Source organism: Rhinolophus sinicus, linkage group LG12 (assembly GCF_036562045.2).
Source record: "Rhinolophus sinicus isolate RSC01 linkage group LG12, ASM3656204v1, whole genome shotgun sequence".
Taxonomy (NCBI): domain Eukaryota; kingdom Metazoa; phylum Chordata; class Mammalia; order Chiroptera; family Rhinolophidae; genus Rhinolophus; species Rhinolophus sinicus.
The window spans coordinates 55,348,177-55,364,015 of record NC_133761.1 but is presented as its reverse complement, the minus strand read 5'-3'; the positions used below and the strand labels follow the sequence as shown (position 1 = coordinate 55,364,015).

The 15,839-nt window shown below is 50.0% G+C and overlaps 1 protein-coding gene across 3 annotated transcripts in view; it reads left to right on the top strand.

Moving 5' to 3' along the window:
* The window catches only part of CNIH3 (cornichon family AMPA receptor auxiliary protein 3), a 166,757-nt gene extending 154,279 nt beyond the window's left edge, over window positions 1–12,478 (top strand). For all 3 annotated transcript variants that reach the window (XM_074316949.1, XM_074316950.1, XM_074316951.1), the window contains 3 exons: window positions 3,014–3,126; window positions 7,154–7,297; window positions 11,169–12,478. In XM_074316949.1, the coding sequence (XP_074173050.1) occupies window positions 3,014–3,126; window positions 7,154–7,297; window positions 11,169–11,196 (285 nt within the window). In that variant the 3' untranslated portion in view covers window positions 11,197–12,478. The remainder of the gene's footprint in view (window positions 1–3,013; window positions 3,127–7,153; window positions 7,298–11,168) is intronic.
* The last annotated feature ends 3,361 nt before the right edge of the window (window positions 12,479–15,839 follow it).

The window sequence follows — 15,839 nt, the reverse complement described above, 5'->3', positions numbered from 1 at the left end:
TCCCAACTTCCCTTGGTTCTACTTTGATCACAGAACCATCGTGAGTCCCCCTGGTTGGAATGAATTGCAGTCTTTTCAGCAATCCCACAACACCTATCTTGAGACCACTTATTTAATATTTGTAACTCTCTAAAGCAGGGCATAATAAGACATGGGAATTTCATAGGCTGGCCTGCATGAAACAGTTCCTCTGCTTGTTGTATGAAAGAATGACATTGGCACCATTTACTGCTGCTCTTACCAAAACCCCCATGTTTTCCAGTGCTAAGGGCTGACTCGTGGCCGTGGGGTATGGAGAATGCTTCACGCAGTGTTCCTGTGGTGTGGCTGGTGATTCCGGGTGGTCTTTACATAACAGAGGCTCAGGGTGTGAGGGGACATATGTCGCCCAGCTGTCCGCACACATGAATAAGCATGACGCCCGCCTGGTGGTCGTTCAGCCCCTGCCTAAGCTTGTCCAGTGCTTGCGGAAGGAAGATCTGGATGTGGACAGATAGTCAGGGGAGGATGAAGAGATGAACATGACTTTCCTTTTCCCATTGATTACTCATCTGTATCTGACAAGATAGGTTAAATTACACCGTGGTAAGAAAGGACTCTCAACTCTCAATGGCTTAAAATATCCCACGTTTCTTGCTCGCTCATAGTCTATGTACGTCACCGGTTGCCCTGAGGCCTCTCTCCTCACTTACGGTTTCAGGATGATGGAGTATCCAGCACCCTAAGTGCTGTTTGCTCTGTCAGAGGGGAGAGAAGGAGACTCTGGGCTCTTTGCATTGGCTGGTACATGCTCCAGCCTTCTCTGAACACCCTTCCTGCCCCTAGCCCTGCAGCTCCCTGGCAGGATTGGGGGCAGAAGTGCGGCCTCTCTGTGCGCCCACAGGCAGGGCCGTGCAAGTCTGTGTTGAGCAGCGGGCCTGCTGCACGCGGCCTGGCCGATTTTCCTTTGCTATGGGAGGGACAGCTTCCCTGCAGATGCCACAGCACCATGGCAGGGACGCCCTGGGGAAGCAAGCGAGAACCAGTGTGAGTGTGAAAAGGGCACCATTGCTCCCCAACGTCCCCCAGATGAATGGGAGGAGCCACTCCCACGTGTAAGGATCCTGTTCCCTGCAGAGGCAATTGGGAGAAGCCACCCGGAAGAGCTGGATGAGTCTCCAGCTTTTCCCCAGCCCCCCACATGCTGGGAACCTCCAGAACCAGCTGGCCTCCATGAAGCAGTTTTCCTCCGCACGATGACAATGACAAATCCTCCCTGCTCGGGAGGTGGCGGCTTCCACTATAAATCACGTCCCAAAGAGGGGAGAAGCAGCGGTGATTAATAGTGGGACCTGAAATCCAGAATGTAATCAGTCAGATTTGTCACGGAGTCGGAGACGGGGCTGGTGCTGTCACAGATGAGTCAGGCCCAGGGTGGCTGTCTCCAACCATGTTAATTATCTCAGCATAAGTGGCTGAAACTGATGATTAAAAACACGGAGCGATGTGCAGAGCGGGAGTCACAGCCCCCGCCTCCTGGGCCGGCATCTCGGCTCTGAGAGCGTGGGCTTTCTCTTCCAGCAGGAGCAGGCAGGGCGGTGCCTTGGCCGGGCGCAGGGGGGTTGGCAAGGATGGCTGCACGGTCCTGCGAGGCAAACGATAGGGACACCTCCCCTCCCCCCAGGTGGCTGGGGCTCACAGGGGCCGGCTGTGACCAGTTCACCCACTGAGGTCACTGCCGCTGGAGTGACGGCTCTTTTATGTTGATTCCAGGGTTACTGTGCGCGAATTCTAAGCCGTGGGTCCGTGCAAGTCACGCCTCCCTGGACTTGAGAGTAAAGAAGATGCCACTTAATTACAAAACGCATTTCTGACACGAGTGCCTTTGCATGTATTTATTTTTAATGCATGTTCCCTCCGCCCCCCGGATTTGCCATCTGGGCAGTTAGCTTGTCTGACCAAAGCGAGAGGTGAATGAGACCAAAGTCATGTTCAACAGGCACATTGCTTTGCGAGCACAGGCTGCATCCCGAGCGCCAGCCAGCCAGCTGCAAACATCCGCGCTTGGGCAGTTCAACTCGTTTTCTCCAATACTTGTCAAGTCTCTACTAAGTGCAAAAAACACTCTGCAGATGGAAATGAGAAAGTGAGGGACTATACCACACACACACACACACACACACACACACCTACCTATATGATTGGGAAAGACGGACCATTCGCAGCTCTATCTTGGGGTTTCCTGCCTACTGGCCTGGAGACCATATTTCTCCTTTGCAGTCACTTTGATTTCTGTTGAGATGTAAACACCCTTGGGAGGGGGTCCACATCATTTTCAGCTCTTTTCACCCATTTGTACCTCTGTGGGTGGATTGGGGGGGCAGGGGTTTGGTCTTTCTGCTGGTCGCTTTCCACCCTGTGACCCTTCCAGGTCTGAGTTGGCTTCTTTGCTCTTCCTCCAAAGGCTAACTTTTCCTCCTTTATCATCATGACATGTCCTTTCTCTTGATCCCTCACCGTCAAGCCAAATGCTCAATTTTTACCCCCATCCCTCCCATGTTTGAAATAAATACACATATTTGCTTTAGGTGTTTGAGTTTCTATAGGGGGATACTCAAGGGCTAGCAAACCAGGAGCAGGCAGTTATAGAATCGCTGGAAACCCTATCAGTATTTGTCCTTGTGGGTCCTGCCTCCGGGCAGACGTCACAGGGGCTGGACGGCCTCTTCTAGTCGTCACAGTGGTCATCCATGGGTGACCGCCAGAAACACGTGCCCTATTCTGGTAAGGAAGGTGCTGAGGGCCTGTGTCCACTTGGGGCCAGGTATAAAGCATGGCTCCAGGACCATCAAGAGGAGAACTTCCCAGAAATGGGTCACAGTCTTGGGGTAGTGACCCTGCTGCTGCAGGGAGGCCCTTTGTGTTATCAGTAGGTGGGAGGCAGGCGTCTGGGGCAGAAGTCAGCTGTCGCTGAGGCGGGAGTGAGTGACTGTCCCCCCCTCTAACGCGGCCTGTGTGTCTGCTCCCTCCTCAGCTGGTGCTGCCAGAATACTCCATCCACAGCCTGTTCTGCATCATGTTCCTGTGTGCTCAGGAGTGGCTCACCCTGGGGCTGAATGTCCCCCTACTCTTCTATCACTTCTGGAGGTAAGTCTGCCTGCGACGGGTCTGTCCCTCCCCTTTTCTGCTTGGGCAACCTGCCCTCCAGAGACGATGTCCCCCAAATGGTCCAGCCGCCTAGGGCCTCCCTCTCAGCCCTTCCTTTGGAGACCCTTTCTCCCGAGCCTTCTTCCCGAGCTATGCTCAGCCCATGAGTCCAGCCAGGGAAGGCCCCGCTGTAAGCACAGCCCTGTAGGTCGGTGTTCAAAGCAGCTACAGCTTCATTCACAACAGCCAAAAAGACACAACCGAATGTCTCTCAGCAGATGAATGGGGGAACAAAATGCAGTATATCCTTACAATGGGAAATTATGTGTCAATAAAAAGCAGTGAAGAGCTGATACATGCCACAATGTGGATGAGCCTTGAAAACATTACATGTGAAAGAAGGCAGTCACAAAAGGCCATTGATATGAAATGTCCAGAATAAGCAAATCTACAGAGACAGAAAGTAAATTGGTGGTTGCCAGGGGCTGGAAGGGAGGGGGAAAGGGGAGTGATTGCTGATGGGTACGAAGTTTTCATTTTAGAGTCATGAAAGTCTTCTGAAAGTAGGTATTGGTGATGGTTGTACAGCTCTATGAATACGCTAAAACCCACTGAATGGTATACTTTAAAAAGGTGAATTTTTTGGTATGTGAATTATATCTTAAGAAAAACAAAAGCACCTCCCATATGGGCTAGGTTTCCTGGGACAGTTCTGATTTCAATATTCTGTTTCCTGCTAAGACCATCATGCGTCATATCATGTGAGAGGGGCTTTCTGCAAAATACAGTCACCGTGCGGGTATAGGAGACAGGAAGCGGTCGGCATTCCAAGTAGTGAGGAGTGTGTTGTGCAGATAAATGAACTGCCCTTTACGTAACCCCGTGGCTCCCGGAGCTTTGGTCCCCCCAATAGCTCATCATTGTGATTTTACCAAAAATATAGTCTGTATTTAGTCATGTCGAGAGCATTCACTCTTTCACTCAGCAAACGTATGAAACACAGACCACAATCAGACATTGTGGGGGAGAGAAGATGAATGTAAAATAGAATCTCTACCCTCAGGGAATATACTCGTACAGCCTCGAGGTAGAGGGAAATATATTAACAGATATATGTGGACTGTATGCAGGAATGTAGAGAAATGAGCGTTTAAATTAGACTGGAAGGGTGGCACTGGAAAATCTGGAAAAGCACATCTCAGGTTGCTGGACTAGCAGCATATGCAAAGGCTCAGAGGTCAGGGAGCACTTGGCCTGTTTGGGGACAGCCTTTGTTCAGTGTGGCCGCATGTAGGGTCCTTGGAGGGAAGTGAGCAGAGATGGGTTGACAGACAGCTGGGATCAGGTATGAGGGGTCTGGAACGAATTGAAGGGGAAGTTGGAATTAATTTATCCTGTAGGGAGCGGACGACTCTCAGAAGCTTTTGAGGAGGAAAATGGCATTACCCGATCTGACTTTTAGGAATGGGACCCTAGCACCAGTGCGCAGGTTGGAGGATGAAATTTTGAGGACGAAATCCAATTAGGAGGTTATGATGAAATGTCAGGTGAAGAGAAAACAGCTAGTGGAAGTTGGAATGGAGAGAGAAGGAGAGGATCCGTGGAGGTAAACTGGACAGGCCTTGGCTAATAACAGGGTGCAGGAGGTAAGGGAGAGGGGGCCTCTGAGCTGGAGGCAGGATGGGTGACGGTGCCATTAACCGAGAGCAGAAGGAGAGAAGAAACTGCAGATTTAGGCAGGAAGGAAAATGCTTCGGTTATATAAGGAAGTCCTGCTTTAAGTGCAGGTAATTCTACTAAAATCTGAATTTCGAGAGAAGTCAGACAGAAGCATTATGGTGTTGATTGTATTGCATACCCACTCAGGGGCTTTCCATGCCTTCCCTCCTCCAGTACCCATAACAACCGGCTAAGGTGGGGTTCCTTTTCTGTTTTACACATGGAGACACAGCAACTCACAAAGGTTGTTACTTCCCAGAGTCGCTCAGCTAGGACACGGCAGGGCCAGGGTTCAGCCTCACCTTTGCATGGGTCACAATTTCTGTCCTTGCCACCTGGCACGCTGCCCCAGGGGGCGGGCTCTTCTCACTATAAAAGGCATTTATCCCGAGGTCCTTGCAATAGTGTGCTGGCATTCCAGGGCGTCAAAAATGTGGTTAATTTACAGAACTTTGATTTGTGCCCTGCTTCTCAGAGCTAGCACTCCTCCAAAAGGGAGGGAAGGCAGAGGCAGCCAGTGTCCTTACACTTGGAATGTTACGTTTGTATAAGAGAACAGCGACTGCAGTCTACTTGCCATGAGGGACCTTGTTTGACTTTATTTTTTAATTTTTTTTTTTTTTTGAATCCCTGACAGGGTTTAGCCTCGTTCTGGCATTTCATAAGTGCTCAGAAAATGAAAGAAACAGGAATGAGGAGGGAAGGGTCCTTTAAAAATGAGTCCTTGAACACCCTCCTTTTTTCATTTCCTCTTTCCCCCACCCTTCTAACAGATCCAGTCCAGATGTTTCTCATGCAGATAAAGCCCCCTTCTGCTCCAGCTCTTAGTTCACTTACATAAAAGTAGAACTGTAGAACTTTTATTCCGTGTTTGTTCTTTGCAGATTATTTGCATCGGTCACCTGACCTGATCATCACAAAAGCCCCTCGGAGTAGGCAGTTTCATCCCCATTTTACAGATGAGAAAGTCGAGGCTCAGAGAGGTTAACGACTGGCCCGAGGAAGGTCAGTCTGGGGACCTGTGAGTGGCAGAGCCCTGGCTCTTTCCACAGAGCCCCTTGGCTACCTTGCCACCCCTGCCTCCATTTAATGAGATCACCTGGGAACAAGGTCACAGCAAAAGCAAACAGGTTTTGAAATCTGCTCCCAGGAAGAGGAGAGGCGAGTGGCCTGGAGGGCTATGAGCTGGCAGATATCATGGGATCTGGCTTGTGATTTCCCTTAGCACAGTGCCGATACTAAGTCATGTCAGTGCAATCCTGTGAAGGGGAAGGAAGCGGGAACTGAAATACCAGCTTTGTGAGCGGCTCCATCCCAGGGACATTCTTCAAAGCGTTTCATGAGTCTGGTCAGAGCCATTCTGTGGGTCCTCGTCACAATCAAGAACCACAGCCTGTCTGTCCTGGGGCCTCACAAGAGCCCTTCATTTCTCCTGGCCTCCTGATTCCTTTACCAGACTGACAGAGAAACAGCCTGGGAGCCATCTCAGCCACAGTTTGTTCCTCCCAGTGAGGCTTTGGCTGAGGCCCTGGGGGCCAGGGGACAGTCCCAAGGGCAGCGCTCGCCACCTGTCTGACACTTCCAAAGGGCCTCCTGCCTGTGTCTCCCAGCCTGACAGTCCCCCTCCTCCCGTGAACGAGGCCGGTTCACATTCACGTTGAGCCAATTGATATTTTGAAGCAAGTTCATTCCCTCTCTTCCACCCACTGTTCTTTTGCTCGCCCAGTTCCCTCTGCAGCTGCTCTCTCCCCACGATGGCCACTGTTCTTTTTGCTGTTCTGGGTCTTTCTATCAAGAAGAAAAGTATCTGTAAACTACTGTACCTTCCAGTGGGAATATGATGTCTTTCCCAGAATACTCAGGATTTTAAAAGAGGCTCTGGGTAGAGAACAATATTTAATCCGAGGTAATTAGTGGTGCAGTGGCATCGAGGCAGTAGGGACGCAGCTCCACGTCTACCCACACTTGTACCTGTTCTGATGCCACATGGACACACATTGCTGACCCCTCAAGAAAGGATTCTCTTCCTGGTACCTCCAGCTGTCACCAGGTGACATGTTTTTCTCCCGTTACATCAGCTCTGTACGTGGGTGAAATCACCGTGGTGCCAGTGGATCTGAGTATTTGGGGGAGTTCCTACCTGCCGGAAGGTAGGGGCTGAGATACTTTTAGCCGCGCCTGGGCTGTGACGCGGGCAGGAGGCAGAGGACTGCTTAGCGAGCTTCCTCAGAGGCCAGTCCGTCCTCGATGACGTCAGATGTCCCTTCCAAGCCTCAGAGCCAGTGACGCACATCCTCTTCCCCTACAGGTACTTCCACTGCCCGGCAGACAGCTCCGAGCTGGCCTACGACCCGCCGGTGGTCATGAACGCAGACACCTTGAGTTACTGTCAGAAGGAGGCCTGGTGTAAGCTGGCCTTCTACCTCCTGTCCTTCTTCTACTACCTGTACTGGTGAGTCCGCGCCCCTGCCGGGGGGTTTGACTCCTGCAGGAGCCGGATGGGTTCCAGGCCGGCCGCCTGGTCTTTGGGAGGTGGCCTGTGGCGCCAGCTGTGTGACGCGGGTTCAGGAGCAAGGGCTTCAGTGGGAAGCAGTGAGAAGGGCAGAAGGTCCTGCAGGAGGCCCTGCCCTCTGATAGCCGCAGCCGTAGGGCCACACAGCGAAAACACATCCTAGCAACAGCTCTGGTGACGAGCAGGCCTGCTGCTCCCCAGGGCTCCCTGCCTCTAGCAACTGCATAGTTCAGCCACCAGGTCACCAGGGGGCCCGCACACACAACCTCGTCACCCGTTGGCCCCAAGCCTGTGGGGACGCATTCTTGGGGACCATAACAGAGACCCCGGCGGCACCTTGGATCATTAAATGCTTACACGTACAATTCTCCCAATATTACGTAACAGTATTCTAATTGAGTAAAACACACTGACTTTGCAATTCCTTTTCAGGCATCTCCCCTTTTCTCACCTTTACTCAGAACATCCTAGCTAAGCAGATGGCTATAAACAGACTGTCTTCTGGTTTGATACCTCAGAGAGTGCCTTTTCTGGAAACGTCTCTTCATTCCTGTTCCCCTTTGGTTCATCTCTGAGGTGTCTCCCCTGTCACCTTGCTATCCTGTTGCTACCTGGGGCAGGACACGATATCTTCCCATCTCCTAGCACTGTCTCCCAAATGGCCTGGTTCACAGTGGCTGGGTGAGGCAGAGGAGGGTGGCAGGTATTAGACTCCAGGGCCACCTTAGGGTTTGTGTTGGGCTGGAACAGGCTGAGAGGTGTCCGCATTACTCCAGCCTTTAGAAATGAGCCAGGCTTTGGTCTAAGAGCTTTACGTGTATTGCTCAGTTTATGAGCTAAACGCTCTCATTGCCCACATATTAACAATGAGGAAGTGGAATCTGAGATAATTAGATAATTCCCCCAATCACAGCTAATAGTGTCACCGTTTGGAGTCTATCTCTAGTTCCCAAAGACTAACCTCTTAACTGCTGGCTGTCTTAGGAAACCTCTAGAAAAGTCTTGATTGAAATGTGGTCTTTGGAGCTCCTACATCCAACTAATCAGAGGGTGAGAAGGGAGCGCTTCTTTAAAATGCAGATTCCTGGGCTTAGCTCTGATTCAGGATTTCAAGGCTCGGCAGCACATCTGAGGGTAAGATCCGTTGTCCTGGGGTGTTGTTTGCTTCTGCCTCTTGTCCAGAAGACTCGGGAGGCCCTGGAGGTGCAGAGTCCACTGGAATAACTCAGCCTCAGAGAGGATTCATTTGTTTTACCACATTCTTCTTGGATTCAAGGGTTGGTCCTCTTGGGTGACCTCTCTCCTCCTCCCGGATGGAGTGTCCTGGGACATTGCCTGCTTCAGCTTGCGAGGAGTCTGAGGGTCTCTGAAGGCTCCCTGGAGATTTCTGAGGTTCCCCCAAGTCTTTACAACTCCAGGTCTGAATTCTCTAGCAACTAAAGCTTGCTCTGGCTGGTTCTTGCATTGGGAAACCTAAAGAGGGTGGCCCAAGCCCTCATGTGCTTGGTGACTTGATTCCTTGGGCTAACGTGGAGGTTCGTTTCTTCTCCGGAGTGTACTTGTGGGCCTGCAGATGGCCCCTGCTGCAGCGTCATAGCTGAGTGGCCTGTCCCAGAGGCAGCACTGCCCCTCCTCAAATCCAGCAGAACAAGGGCTTTCCCTGGCTCCTGCCCCATCAGCCTGGGATCCATCTTAGTCTGGATGGAGGCTGAGGCAGGTCAGCCTCCCTCATTTCAGTTTTGTTGCAGTAACTGCTGAGCCCAAGGCATTATGGGAAAGAAAACATCGGAATTCACAGACAAGCAAAGCAGCTCTCTGTCTGCTGAGCTGTGGGTGGAGGGGGCGGTGTGGGGTGGTGTTGGCGGCTCCCACCCACCGTTAGATGGATGTGATGTTCTGTAACGGAATGTGTTCCAGACATTCTGTTTGACTGTCTGTCCTTTAGTTCAGTTTGATGTTCCTTCATGTTATATTCATTAATTACTTTGTTTCCAAAACAAAAGTGGAAACAACTGCTCCTCCTGCCTCCCTGGGACCCTGGGTGGCTGCCAGGGTTCCTCCCCCTCTGCTGAACCTGATCTTTTGGGGGCTTTCCAGAGCCCCTCAAAGACAGTGTTTCTTCCACTTCAGGAGCTCCCAGTCCCTGAGATCCGGACCTGGGGGAAAGTACAGGACTGTCAGCCCAGGCGGCTCTTTTACAGAGGCAAGGGGACCCATGCGTATGGAGAGCTGTGTCTGAGCTGAGCAAATGGCAGAGGCTCAAGTGACAGCAGCTGGGACCTCTGTGAAGGTGGGATGGAAGTTCCTGAGGACCTCAGAGAGGTTCTGAGATGTGTCCAAGGTCCTAGCTGACAGTCAGGAATTTATCTGGTCCCAGAGCTTGGGCTTTTCCCACTAATCACCCGGCCCCCAGAGCCACCCCCTTCTCAGGTTGCCTTGTGGACCAGGAGACGTTTGCAAGTGACACGGGATGGGGAGTAGCTAATCCTCATACTAATACTGATACTAACACTAATACTAACACTAATACTAATACATTTACGCTGACACTGACACTAATACTAGCTGGTTAGTCCCGTGTGGACTCCGCCTGCCTGCATGAGATAAAGATCTTTTCAAATCAAGAGTGTAAAGCAGGCTGATATAATATTATCTACCTAAGGTAGCACCACCCTCCTGCCCAGTTACTCTGGGTCATGCCTGCCTCCCCGCATGTTTATTTCTCTCACTCTATAATTATGTTATTTATGGTTTACTTCATGGCAGAGACTTTGTTTCATTCGCCTCTGTAGCTGGAGTGCCCTGGCCAGTGCCTGGCACATACTAGGTGCTCATTAAACCCTTGTTATTGCTACGGCGTGGCTGTACGCTCCCTCTAGGTGGGGGTGGGGGCTAAATACTCACCACTGTTTCCTAGCACCTAGGATGGTACCTGGCATGCCGGAGGCACTCAATAAACAGGTTCTCAAAAATGGAACTTCAGCTACTCAGAAATGCTTGTTGCCCCAGTAAGCATTTCTGAGCAGCTGAGGTTCCACGTTGCAGGAGAGGGTTAGAAGTAAAACACTTCAGGTTCTTTCCTTTGGTTTTCTTTCTTAGATTATCTTTTTTTTCTCTTTACCACATAAAAAGATGCTTGCTTTTCTTTCCTCAAATTGACCAAATCTGTATTTTGGTGCAGAACATTCCTTGGTCTTTCAGGATTAACCTGCAGCCCGTTCTAAGAGCACAGGGATGCACGAAACCACCCCCCCACACACACACACACCTCAGGACACACGCTCTTTGCATGTTTAATGCCTGGATTCTGTTATAAACAGGAGGGCCAGGGGGTTGCCCAATTAAGAATCCATTTAGTTTATGTGCCCAAAGGGCCTGTGTTCACACATCAGTCTTCGCAATAGTGATGGCAGTCACTTCCCCAGCTCGAACATATCATCCAGCATAAGCTGGGAGGCCCTGGACACACGTAATAAGCACATGGGAGCTGGTGGGGTAAAGCGTCACGGCACCCCTCACCCTGCCCCCACATCTGCCCTGTAATTGCAGGAAAGATGACTAACGCCGTAATAATCGTCGCGATGAGAATAATAACAGCCACTTAGAGCAATCAGCATCTTTGTTTTATCTAAGGGACACCATATGCTCTCGGAACAAATGTTAGGCCAATGTTGTGGGGGAGTAGGTGAGCTGCTCTACTGACGGGAATGAGACGGCGTCCGGCTTTTGGCAGGTCCCTCTTTTGAGGGCCAGTCTGAATCCTCCACGGGCTCCCACTAATGCCTTCCTTCCCTTTTCTCTTTGCATTCAGCATGATCTACACTTTAGTGAGCTCTTAACTCACAGACCACGCATGTCATCAGAGACGGGATGGGAGAGGCCTGCGGCTGAGAAGTCACTTCTGCTGGCAATTGGAAAAGGAACCAGAGTGGGGATGTGTGAGAAAGAGACCAAGCAGACACTGAATCGGGAACTGGAACCAGGCAGCAGCTGGTGGGCCCAGTTCACTGTGTGCATATGTTGTCGCCCCGTGTATCACAGTGTTTGGTGTTCATACCCCACTCAGGTTGCAGATCTCTTCTGAGCAGCGGGCAGCTCGTGGGTGTGGGTGATGAAACACTAGACCACTCTGGAGTGAGAATTGCTGCCTTCGGAATCCACTTCCTCAAACAACTCTCCACAAGTTCACACTGAGGGCCTGAACTTGCAGGAGTGGAAGGCTGGAAGGTGTCTGCTGAGGAACAGAAAGACCCAGAGTCAAGGATGAGTCTGTGGGACCCATTGAAAGCCTGAAGGACGTCGTGGGCGACCTAAGGCTCTTGTGTTTCTTCCAAGCCATGGCTACTCCCTTCACCTCAATGGGAGCGTCTGGAAGGTGTGCACTTGCCTTCAACTACTGTAACCAGCCCTGAGTTTGCAGGGGCATCTGCTTTCGTAGCCTGTTCTGGGAGAGCCTAGCTTAGTGACCTCATGAGCTGGGTTTGGGGCGATATGTTGGTGATAAGTCATGTCCAAAGTCACGGATGTCGGGGTGGGTCAGGGAGGGGGGAATCATGGGAAGAAAAGGTTTCTTTAAACATTTACTACATATCCAAGGTCGTTAGTTCTTCACCACAACAAACTATTTTTCTGTTGTCACCCAGAGCCATCGCTGTCATTGGGTGCAGATCAAGTGGTGAACACGAGTCAACGCTAGGCTCCCCTAATGGTTCCACGCTCAGAAAATGCTGGACTGGCTGCTCTGAACTGTGGGCATTTGGCAACAAAGAAATGAGACGACATAATTATAGCTTCCTCTTATGATGCTGTAGCGTTCGTACTGTTTAGGTCAACATTGAGGCTGTTTGCTTACCTAGAATTTTCCACGTGCCAGTCTCTCCTTTTTGTGTAGGCGTTGTGCTCGGGGCTGTAAATAACGACAAGGCTGAGATTTTTATAATGTTCCAATCGGGCACAATGATTTTGACCTCATTCCCCCAACTTCCCTTCTTTTCTTCTGTTTGACACACACAGGCTATTTATACATGTACCCAGATCCCATCTGAACCCTGTGACTCAGGCTTATGAATGGTGTTTGTGTAACGCGTCGTGTGCTATGTTTAAAACGCAGTGACAACTTGAGTGTCTCACCTGCCTGGCTGTCTCATTTAAACCCCATTACTGCCTGGATTCATCTCCATATGGTTAGTAAACTGGTAGGTAGAAAAAGCAAAGTTTCAAAAAGGCATTTTGCTTCTAAAAATTCTACAGAAAACAAAATACAGACTTTTGCTCTTAGGCTGCAGGTATAAAACCAGCGAATTCGAGGTGCTGTTTGTGGGAGCAGACTTCCCCTTGGCCAGTGCCCATCGTCCAGGCTGGGTAAGTGAGATTGGGGCAGAGACTCTCACCTTTAGGGCTGGTTGGCCTTGTGTTTGATGCCATTGCTGAGAAGACGGGCTCCCTCCATCCAGAGAACTAGCTCGGGCTCCCAGGCTGCAGACAGCAAATCTAACTCCACAGCTGTCTTGCAAATGCAGCTGAATGGAGCGGGTAAATGGTTTCGGTTAAGTCTCACCGTGGAGCTATTCTGTTTGTTTCTTTTTCTATTTTGCCTCCTTCCAAGAAAAATTTGAAGTGGCTTATAATAGCGGACAGTAGTACACAAAGATGGTTAAAGTGGAAATGCAGATTCCAACTTATAAAGGAGATACTTTATAGTATCTCCTGAGATACTCCATTTACTGTGGCTGAGAGTTGAGTCGCTTCCTGAGATACTCTATTTACTGTGGCTGAGAGTTGAAGTTGGTCATTTCTCTTAGCAATAAATAACAGCAATTCGCATTTCCACAGTGTTGAACATTTTACAGACAGCTTTCATGTCTTCTCATTTGACCTTCCTCACAATCCTATGAAGTTGAGACTATTCTTTTTCCTATTTTCTAAGTGAGGAAGCTGAGGCTCAGAGAGGGTAAGTGACTCACCTATCGTCACACAGCCTTTGAATCCCGGTCATGTGACTTTATAAACCCCACATCGTTTCCATTATGCCTGAAAGCTGGCAAAGTAACTTAGGTCCTGTTAAGGTTTGATAAGCAGCATTAACTTTTGAGGAAAGGAGAACATTTTAAAACTAAAGCTATAGAAGAAGTGCCTGGTTTTATTTTCCTTCATGTGCCAGGCTCAGACTTGCTTCATTTTGGGAAGTTCTTCTCAAAGGTGGTCTTCTGACAGCTTTAAAACCTGCAAGTGCCTCTTAGGCAGTTCTTATGTCTCACCTGGGTGAACTAGCCAGACAGGAGCTCAGTGCTATGAATAAGTGGCCAAACACAACAGTAGCTTGAAACTGAAGTAAATTGAAGGGTCAGGCATTATTCTATCTGCTTCACGTGCTTTTTTCTGCTCCGCATAACAATACTATGTGGTCAATCATATCCCTGTTTTCTAGATGAGGAAACCCCGTGAAGATGAGTCCCTTGCAGAGACCCACGGCTAGTCAGGGGTAGAATTTCAACCCCGGTCTGCTTCTTCTCACGTAATTGTATCTGCTTGAATATCTTTGTCTCTCATTGTTTATCACACAGAAATAACCAAACAGAGGAAGGACAATGAGGCAGGAGCAATGGCCCCTGGGTAAATCACACAGGGAGTGGTACCCTCGGGTCCCTGACCAAACCTCAGTCTGGGCATCAAGAAGTTTCTCGGGGGCAGCGACAGCACAGGTGTTGGTGACCTGGTTCCCATTCCCTTTGGGAGGCAGAGCTGTGGGGCTGCTGTGGCTGTGCCCGAGTCAGAGCAGGACGGTGAGTCACTTAAGCTTCCTCCTCCCTTGGCTAAGTGAAGTGAGTAATGGCACCCACTGCGCTGACTTGTTAGAAAGGTTAAGTGAGTGCAGATTTGCAAAAATTTAGACAAGGGCCACACCTGTGCTAGGCACTACCTAACTCTTTGTGGGGGTGAGGCTTCCTGGCCGTCTTTACTGTGTCCCGTGCCCACCCAAGGCAAGGCCCTCCGAAGGGAAAGTAGTTACCAGGTGTGTGGGAAGGCAGTGAAGACCCCTGGACGCAGCTGCCCTCCTAATGCCTTGTCCCATCTATAGTGTCCTGAGGGGAGGCCAGGATCTGAGACCGCTTTCAATGCCATGTTCATTAGCCAGTAATGATAACTGCTGTCAAATATTTGCTGTGTGCTCGGCGCTGTGCTAAGCACTGGACATGCACGTGCTCATTGACTCCCCGTAACAACATTGTGAAGTAGGAACTATGACTGTCCTCAATTTATAGTCCAAATCCTAAAACTTACAGAGGTTGAGCAAATGAGCCAAGGTCACAGTTACTAACAAATCATTGAGCCTAGATTCCAACCTAAGTCTTTTTGATTCTAGGGCCTTGAGCCAAGGTCACAGTTACTAACAAATCATTGAGCCTAGATTCCAACCCAAGTCTTTTCGATTCTAGGGCCTTGACCATTTGTGCATTCCTGAAAGGGTGAGACAGTACAGGGAGGGCAGTGGGATGTGAGAAAGAAGAGGAAACGGGGTGAAGGAGCAACAGGAGAGGGGCTCACCCAGAGTGTGGCCCTGCCCAGGCATCTGCTTCACAGCAAGCAACTCCATGGAAGGGAGTTTGTAATCGGGATTTTGTGCAAGCTTCTGAGACTCTGAGACTCAGCTTTCCCATCTCTGAAATGGGGCTAATAACACCCGGCTTTAAGGATGGTTGTGATAATTTTAGTAAATTATACACAGAGAGCCTGTCTCGTCATGGCTGCTCAACAAATCTTGGTCCTCAGAGCTTCACTCCACGCCCCCTCCACACACAGAGCTAAAGGGAAGGTTATATAGAATAAAACAGTAAAAAGCTTCTCATAGTAACACATGACAACGTTCAGTGAGTCTTAGTTTCCTTCCTTTCCTTCCTCGATCCTGGGGGCAGACTGTCCTAGACATGCAACACGAGTAATGGAGTTCAGCCCACTCAAGAAAATCTCCCTTTGTATTCTATTTTTAGGCCTGGTAATTGCACCAATGTTGAAAAAGTTGTCACCATTATGACAGTTTTATTCTCCTACATAAGAGATGAATGCAGCCAGCAAAGTGCTTTGACAACAATTAATTGTGCTCACGCTGCGTCATTGCACAGATCCATTTCTGAACCCTTCCTTTTTTTGGACTTGGGCCGCTCTGTTGCAAAACTTTTTGGGGCAAAGGCAATCCAGATCTCAGGGCTGCCTGTCCAAGCTGGACAGCTTGGGGCTGCCGCTGCTCCCAAGGCTTACGCAGAAGGCTGGAACTACTGTGGGTGTTTGAGGACGTGCCCTAGAATGTGCCCTGTGACTTGCCTCATTCCAGCCAGAGGGGAGAATGAGCTGAGCAGAGGGGTGGTTCTTCAGGACACAACTCCCAGCATTCCTAGGGAGAGATGGAGACATGTCTTAGGTTCGTGCTGATTAGGAGCAGGGAGCAGAGTTCCCTTGTTGCCAGGAGTTCTGCGTGTGATGGAAG